Source organism: Quercus robur, chromosome 6, assembly GCF_932294415.1.
Source record: "Quercus robur chromosome 6, dhQueRobu3.1, whole genome shotgun sequence".
NCBI lineage: Eukaryota > Viridiplantae > Streptophyta > Magnoliopsida > Fagales > Fagaceae > Quercus > Quercus robur.
Window position 1 is genome coordinate 12,844,976 of NC_065539.1, and position 9,318 is coordinate 12,854,293.

Consider the following 9,318-nt stretch of genomic DNA (forward strand, 5'->3'; position numbering starts at 1 on the left):
TCTCAATTAACCCCTTTCTTATAAATTAGTTTTAGCATATGGATTATTGTGATATCCCTTAATTAAAAAAAGGGGGGAAAAAGTATTTTGATACGATGTTGAGTAGCCATGGGCGTGGCACTGTAATTTGTGACACTGTCAAATAAGCAATTTTTTTTTTTTTTTTTTTTTTGATGGGAAAATAAGCAACCATTGAATATGTCTTAGTAATGAGTTTGCTTCAAGTGTCAGCATTTTGTTGAAGTTGTTCTTACTTCTTGCCAAATACCCGACTTTGCACAGACATCTCTGATCTATCATGAAACGGCTTTGAGGTCTGGACTTAAAAACAAAGCTCACCTATTCAGCCAAACAAAAAAATAAATAAATAAAGCTTACCTGACTAATTCCAATTACCATTTGAATTCCGCGTGTGCACCCAACCTTTGACTACATCTCATTCCATCAAATACCACCATTGGTGACTAATCAATTACAACTTGGGAGCGTTAATATAACACTATTTTTGAGGTCTAAAAAATGTCAACCGTGTGATTAGATTTTGAGAGTTTTGAACCTGTCATCCTCGTAAAATATCTAAAATTTTTAAAATTAAAAAATTAAAAAATATTTTAAAGATATTAGTTAAGGAAATATTTTTAAAAATTTTTATGAAAAAAAAAAAATTAACGATTTTTTATATTTTTCATAAAAATGATGTTAATTTTTTTTTTTAAATAGCTCAATATGTCATGACTCATGACCTCCAACATAACCATTAACATGACCATTTTTTAAAATAAAGTAGTGATTAGTATTTTTATTCGGTATTTTAGAGCATTCTCATCAACACTCTCAAATATTATAAATGCTAAATGTGGGGCCCGAAATCTGAGGTCCCAGCCCACTTTGTATTAAGGGCCCAAAGCCTAGGGCGAGGAGCTCTATTGCCAAGGACGCGCGATGAAAGCTCCTTGAAGGCCGAAGGATGTGGCTGAGGACAATCTCACGCTCGACGCCTCACAAAACGCCTGAAGGAAAGGACAAACTCAGTACAAGAGCAGTACAAGTTAGAAAGCTGCCAACACCATAATGTGGAGCCCAGCACCTGACAAACCCATACCCGAGGGGCTCTATTGCCAAGGACGCGCGATGAAAGCTCCTTGAAGGCCGAAGGATGTGGCTGAGGACAATCTCACGCTCGACGCCTCACAAAACGCCTGAAGGAAAGGACAAACTCAGTACAAGAGCAGTACAAGCTAGAAAGCTGCCAACACCATAATGTGGAGCCCAGCACCTGACAAACCCATACCCCATACCATGCTATCCAGCTTTTCCCAACCACTCTGACGTGAAAATTGATAGGACGAGTAACTGCCCCAAACAAGGAGAAACTGACACGTAGATGAAAAAGGGAAATCGAATACTAGTATAAAAGGGAAAAAAGGAGGAGAAAAAGAGGAGGCCCCGGAAAAAGAAGAAAGAAGGAGGAGGAATGGTGAGAATGTGATATTCCTCGGACTAATTTCGAGGAGTCAAACATTCCAAACTACATTGATGCAAGGCTCAGCTATGCAGTCCAAACTCATCTTTGTATGATCACTCATGAAACTGGGACCAGACCGGAACCCAGCGCCCAAAGACAGGCCTTTCCAAACCCACTCTCTACAAATCATAATGTTCGGGCCATTTACACACGAGCCCAACATCATCCTTGGGTCGTTAAAAATCGTGTCCCTACACTAAATTTTAACATCAAAATATCAAAAAACATACTCCATCAAAACTCTTAAATCCCATTCATGGTGCAATCAAGCTACAATGGGGTGCTAGAGATAGCAGCCCACTGTAGCAAGATTGTAAAAAAAAAATTATTTGTTTAATAGAGAGAGAGACAGAGGAGAGAGAAAAAAAAAATGAATAAAAAATAATAAAGAAAGAATATTTAAATGAAGTGTTAAAAAAATAGAAAATTTAATGCAAGAAATATTATAAAATGATGTGTTATATATTATAAAATTAATTTTTGAGATAGTAAATACTAAATTTTTAAAAAGTGTTGATAGAAATGTTCTTATAATCCGATTTCAAAACTTTTGGAAGTAAAGTGTGGATGTAGGTAATGTAATAAAATCTTTCTAAAAAAAAAAAGGTAATGTAATAAAATTAGTATTAATTAATGGGTAGTTATTATGTAAAAACCGTAGAAGTACATTCTAATATTACATTTTATCCTCCTGGTCTTTCCAACTGGGACCCCTAGATTTTGGGCAACTCTTTCGCTGTCTGAGACAGCACTGTGTCTGTTTGTTAATGTAAGAAGTAAGAACTAAGAAAAAAGTAAGAGCCAAGAAAAAAGAAGACATTTGTCTATTCTCATTCAAATTCAATCGTAAATCCAAAGAAATCTTTAATTAAATTAACTACTTCTTAACCCACCCCGCCTAACCTCCATACTTCCTCCACCACCTCCCTCACCCAATTCCAACCTCCATTTCTCTCTCTCTCTCTCTCTCTCTCTCTAAAAACCAAATCAAACTTCAACCAAACTCAACTCAACAAATACCTCTCTCACTTCACACAGAGAGAGAGAAAAAAAGTGGAAAATGAAGCTCTCGGCGTTGCAACAGAGCTACATGAATCGCCGTAACAGCTTCAGGGGCTCAGCGCCGTTAGATTCATCATCAGACAGTTCGATCAAGTCCCCCTCAGCTATATTCTGGCTAGTCCTCCACGGTCTCTGTTGCCTTATTAGCCTTGTCCTTGGCTACCGCTTCTCTCGCCTTGTCTTCTTCTTTCTGTTCTCTACCTCCGCCACTAACCTCTACACGTCGCCGTTTCGCTCCACCACCGACCTCTCCCAAACCCTCAACTTCCGCCCCAATCCAGTCGTCAATCCCGAATTGCCTTTCAACAGAACCGCCGCGACCACCACCACCACCACCGCCGCAGCCACTACCTCAAGCAGCCGGGTCGTGGTTGGTCGCCACGGGATCCGAATCCGGCCGTGGCCGCACCCGAACCCGGACGAGGTCATGAAGGCGCATCGGATCATCGAGCGGGTCCAGATGGAGCAGCGGCTCCAGTTCGGAGTCAAGAACCCTAAGACCGTCATTGCGGTCACTCCTACCTACGTGCGGACTTTCCAGACTCTGCATTTGACTGGCGTGATGCACTCGCTCATGCTGGTTCCGTACGATCTCGTCTGGATCGTCGTGGAGGCTGGTGGAGTCACCAACGAGACCTCTTCGGTTCTCGCCAAGTCCGGGCTTAGGATTATCCATGTCGGTTTCGATAAGCGCATGCCGAATTCGTGGGAAGGTCGCCACCGTTTGGAGACGAAAATGCGCCTCCACGCTTTGAGGTCAAACTCTTCTGACTCTGCTTCTTGTTTTGTTTTGGTTTACTTTTCTGTGAAATTTAATTAAAATTTTTGAATGTTAAGTTAGGATAGAGAGTGTGAATTTGAATTGGTTTATGTGTGTGTGTGTGTGTGTGATGGAACAGAATTGTGAAAGAGGAGAAGATGGATGGGATTGTGATGTTTGCTGATGATAGTAATATGCATAGTTCGGAGCTTTTTGATGAGATTCAGAATGTGAAATGGGTAGGTGCTGTTTCTGTTGGGATACTTGCTCATTCGAGTGAAACGGATGAGTCATCGGTTTCAGTGATTGAGAAAAAGGAGGATGGGGAGAACCCATCGATGCCAGTTCAAGGTCCGGCTTGTAATGCATCCAATCAGTTGGTTGGTTGGCATACATTTAATTCCATACCGTATGCGGGGAAGAGTGCTACTTACATTGGTGACAGGGCGATTGTGTTGCCCCGGAAGCTTGAATGGGCTGGGTTTGTGTTGAATTCCCGATTGTTTTGGAAGGATGCTGAAGAAAAGCCAGAGTTGGTTAAGGATCTGGATTCATTAGATGGGGTTGATGAGGATATAGAGAGTCCATTGTCTCTACTGAAGGACATTTCTGTGGTGGAGCCGCTTGGAAGCTGCGGACGCCAAGTCTTGCTGTGGTGGCTCCGTGTTGAAGCTCGTGCCGATAGCAAATTTCCTTCTGGGTGAGTCTTTTTTTATCTTTTTCTATTGCTATTTAATATCTACTTTGATAAGTATAAAAATCTGATATATGTAAGAAATGCAAAGTCATTTGAGGTTTTGATGGTGCTTCTTTTTAATGGTGTTAGAAATGCTATCCATGATCGAGTGTTGTGATATGCTTGCCTGCTGTCACATTTTATGCATGTTGGAGTTGTCTCTATGCATGCATGTTGGAATTGTCTTTATCTGACCATTGATGACTATCCTTTCTAATAGTTTGACACTTTGATTAATTGAAATGATAATATCAGACTAATCTTTTAACAGTTCGTTTGTGAGAGGGGGAAGGAATGGATTGAAAGGACTTTTTTAAAGACTATTCCATCCATTCCCATGTTTGAAAGTTTAATAGGAAGGAATGGAATGGCTATAAGGGAATTATGCTCATTCCATTTCCTTAGGTTTGATGGTAAAAAATACAAATAAAAGGTAAATGGTATAATGGTAAAACTCTATATTTCTTTCTTTTCATTCCTCATTTTATAAACTCCCAAACAGACTAGAGTAAATACACCATGTTCCATTCCATTTAAAAAAAAAAAACTCTCAAACAGTAAAAACTTCTTTACTGACCTTTGTATAAATTGAAATCAGACCGCTAATTGAAAGTAATCGACTGCTTAGTTTTTTTCTTAAATTTAGTTTTTATCATTGGAACACCATAACCTCATCCTCCATTTCGCTCTTAAAAGGGAAGGAGGTCATGTGATTATTGCCTAATCTTAGACATCAAGATGAAAGTGTTTGAGCAAAAAACAAAATGAAAAATCTAGGTGGAGTCAAGCTGAACGAAAACCCCGTATCATTCCAAGCGCTGCCCTGTTAGAATTTTGTAGTGTACACATTATTAAAAGAATGTACTGATTGGAATTGGTCTATGGCATGAGAATTAGGCATCAAGTGGGCACTTTTTTTTTCCATTTATTGCTTTTGTGCCTTAAGTTCCTATAATCTGCAGGAATTGCTGTTTGAGTAACATTATTTGTTCACTTATTCTTGTTAAAATTTAGTGTACTAGAATATAGCTTGTGCGCAACATTCTAACTCATAGAAGATGAACCTATTTTTCAAAATAAAAGATCTTATCGAGACGGTAGACACAGTTGCTAATGTGGTACTAACCTTTTTCAGATTGTCTCATCTTATTGAAAATGAAATTTTGGAAAGAATTTGGTTTTCTGAGGAATAATTTTGAAATCTGAGGAATAATTTGCTAATTATTCCTCAGAATGCTTGTAGCAACTTCTTCTCGAACTTGTGCACCTCATATAATTCTATTGATAGACTTATGCCATGTTACATTGTCTTTTTGATTTGTTGAGCAATACTCTGTGCTGATTATTGGCATGTCAGTTATAATGATATATCAGCTGTGTCCATGTGTTATGTAATGAACAAACTTTGGGTTGGTGTTCCTTGATGTGTAAATTTGGATATTGATGATTGGGTTGCTAGAATTATTATTATTTTTTTTTTGTGTGTGTTTAGGGGTTTGAGGTCTTTGATGATGGTTGTTGATGAGAAATGAAAATTAGGGTTTGATGGTAAATGGGTTTATGGTAAATGGGTTTACGGTTTTGGTTGCATGAGAATAATGTTGAGTTGTATGGCTTGTGACTTCTTTGAGAGAGTCACCTTCTCCAATGGAGACTTCTTTTAGGGAGCCTCCATGTTCAAGCAAGACTAACAATAGTCTAAGTAACAACAAGTTCATTCTCCTACATACCAAATGAGGCTTGCATGGGTCGATTCATACAACTCATATTTAATTCTATTGGCCACACATGGCTCACTCCTATTGGTTGGCCATTCTAACACAAGCTAAATGTGGGTAATTGCATATGTTTTTGAAAAAGAGAGTCAAATGAGGCTCCTAACTGATCCTAACAAACATGCATGTGCTAGAATTAACTAACTCTATCTAACTTTGACAAAATGAACTCAATTACATCCAAATCTTGAATTAGCCCTAATCTGAACACTAGCTCGACTAACTCAGCTGCAGACACGTCTAGAGACTTGAGGGAGCCGTTGTTGAAATTTGGGATCCATTTGAGCCTCGAGTGCCAATTGGTGCTTGAGGTGCTACTTCAAATTCCGTTTGCTGTCTGACTGCTAGATTGCAGTTTTGCCTAGGGTTACACTGCTGAACAGCAGTTGTGCCCAGGGTTGCTGCTGATTTTTTCTTATTTTCACTTCTAACAGGTTACTCCTGTAACTATGCACTTCAAAATCAGTTAAAAAATTCTTGCCATTAATTTGTGTCTAGGGTTGTATCTAGAAGTTTCCTTTCTACATACATTATAAACATAAATATCATGAAACTCATAAATGTGTGCAGACATGTAATTCTAAAAATCATCAATGGTTAAAGGTATATCATAAAAAACATGCTATGTATGTTCCTTCATAATACAGTTACAAACTGAATTATGCTTCCATGTCCTTTCCAATTTTATGTGTGTTACTTATTCTGTCTCAAAGCATACTGGAAGTTGTCAAGTTCAATTCTCTATGTTTTTGTATGTGTCTAGCTTCTAGTTGACGCAGGACAAAAGTATTCCAACAATAAATTTGAAGAATAGAAATATAAAGGATAGAACCTATCAGTCAGCACCTAGGTTAGCTTGGATAATCTTTTACTAGTTGCATGTCCTGTATTCTCTGCAATTTCTATTTGTTACTTCTTTAAAAAGACTTCTACCCTATACTACAATAGCCCCCTCCTGTTCTATCAATCCTCCATCACATTAGAGCATTTAACAGCCATCCCACTACCTTTTATTTGCAAGACTTCCCCTCTGCCAAATTCTAAAGGCTGTCCTACTTCACAGTTCACATCCTTTCTTGACCATGAACATATCTACTAGAACTTATATATTGAAGCAGAAACAAGTGGCCTTGCTTTTAAATCCCCCTCTGTTACTTCTTCTTTTCGTTTCCTTTTTTTTTTTTTTTGGTTATAAAAAGAAAATATTTGCTAAGTAATTGGCTGTCAGTTGGGTATGTGAATGTTGTAACATGTCGAGGCCTACAATGAATCAAGACTTGATATAGCCTTAATTCCTACACAACACACAAAGGGCTATGTTTAGTTTTAATTAATTGAAAACTACTATTGCCTGATGTTAATAGAGAAAGGCATTTTTAGGATAAAGATGAATTGAGCCTATTCATTAATTTCAGAGAAAAATCATTTTGAATCTGCATATCACTATCCAGTGGAGCGGTTTTAAATGAGCCCCAACCATCCAATCACATCAGATGCAAGAAACGTTATGGCCTGTTCATTCTTGTTATGGGTTAGTTTATGGCCATCATATTACTTTCTAACATATCACTATCCAATGGAGTGGTTTTAGATGAGCCCCAACCATCCTATCACATCAGATGTAAGAGACTTTATGACCTATCCATTCTTGTTTTGGTCTAGTTTAAAGCGTTCATATTATTTCAGATGCATTTCAGCATATGGGGTCCACAAAGTGTAGACCATGGGCAGATGAGCCCCTCTCTTGGTCTCCCCCACTTGTTATGTGGGGGAGAAAAAGAAAAAAAAGAGGACTCAATGTTTTAAGTTTTCCAGCATATACATAAACTAGGCAGTTGAGAGAGAGAGAGAGATTTAGTGGTTAATGAAGGAGTGGTGTGGGAAATTTCAATAAATCAATCCATTTATATTTGGCTTGTGGTGGTGATGATGTCCCCTTATTACACCCAAATATAGCGTTCAAAGGTTATTTGAGGCGCCAGTTTATTCACATTAGCTGGCTCCACACCCCTTTTAAATTTTCGTTCTTTTCCTTTGTTCGCTAGGTTTAAGATATTGCAACCATAGGCAAACACATTTCCACTTCTTCCAAACTTGGTGCACATTCTAGGATTGATTCTAAGACCTCCCACATGAGGTGATGGATCGTGATGCTACTTGGCCATCTGAAATAGAGTCCTTTCACAACTTATATTGTGCTTGTATAGCTTTGTACTTCTTTCGCCTTTGATGCTTCCAGAAGTCTATATAATTAGCATTCATCAATTGTGTGACTTCTGGATTTCTGTGTCTATCTTTTTCCGTTGAAGTCAGTGTTCAACATTTTGGTCATCCTGAGGAGACATTGTATTCTCAATGTATGGTTCTGCAATATAAATAAGATCAAAGCTATCAATTATGGTTCTCGTTGTATTCTGCTTTGTCAAACCTGCTCTAATCGGATCTATATTTTCATTTCCAAATTTTGTTTACTGGATAAGTTGTACTTCATTAATAACATTTATTGTTTATGTTGTATTCAGATGGATAGTTGACCCTCCTTTGGAGATCACTGTCCCATCAAAACGTACACCATGGCCAGATGCCCCTCCTGAACTCCCATCTAATGAAAAAGTAGTGGTTGGTGTCCAAGAGCACACTGTGAAGCATTCTCCAAAGACTCGAACACCCAGATCTAAACGCAGTTCGAGAAGTAAGAGAAAGCATGACACAAAAATAGTAGACACACAGCTCCCTGTGAGGCATTCTGAACAAAATTGAAAGATTGCCGGGGACATCTGAGATATATATATAGGTGCTGTGTGAATTTGAAACTACTGGCCTTCATGTGAAAATCGACAAAGCAGAAAATCAAATGGTATTACAGAGTTCATTTGGGAGGTCACTAGTGACAGTGGGCCGGTCACACTGTTCAGTTTGAATTTCACCTAAGTTTCGGGCCTTTTTTTTTTTTTTTTTTTTGGGTGGTTGATATTCTAGTCTCATTATGGTGGGGATTTTCTGTGGATCCTGAATCCCTGATTCGTCTGATGCCTTGCAGAAAGCTTGTATCCAATACTAATAGGCTTCAAATTTTATACAGAATCTTCTAAATAGGAATTATAGAGTTGCCTTCAGTTGGATTTCTTAGAAACGATACCAAATGTAATAAAATTATTATTCATTGCAAAACATTATTCTCTTGATTGTGCTTGAAACAACATGACTGGACTACACAGAAACAGCTCCCCCGACCGAATTTCCGCAGAGCGACCTCCCTCAAGTCTCTAATGAACAAACCCTTTCAAAGGGTGGCTCAATAATAATTGCACACTTATTTTTATAAGTACACAAACTTTATCCTAATTTTTCATTGAATTGTGTACAAGTTGCATGGATGTGAAGACAAGAACTTCATTTGGGGCATTGCGATAGTGGTGTATTCCATTTCCAGAAAAGTTTATGATGAAGATGAAATGAA

At 38.3% G+C, this 9,318-nt stretch overlaps 1 protein-coding gene across 1 annotated transcript; it reads left to right on the plus strand.

Annotated features, from left to right (window-relative positions):
- Positions 1–2,323: 2,323 nt before the first annotated feature.
- Positions 2,324–9,043, plus strand: LOC126732818 (beta-1,4-xylosyltransferase IRX14-like). Its single transcript, XM_050435852.1, has 3 exons — positions 2,324–3,343; positions 3,487–4,047; positions 8,381–9,043. The coding sequence occupies exons 1-3, from the start codon at positions 2,586–2,588 to the stop codon at positions 8,616–8,618; spliced, it is 1,557 nt and encodes a 518-aa protein (XP_050291809.1). The 5' UTR covers positions 2,324–2,585; the 3' UTR covers positions 8,619–9,043.
- Positions 9,044–9,318: the final 275 nt, after the last annotated feature.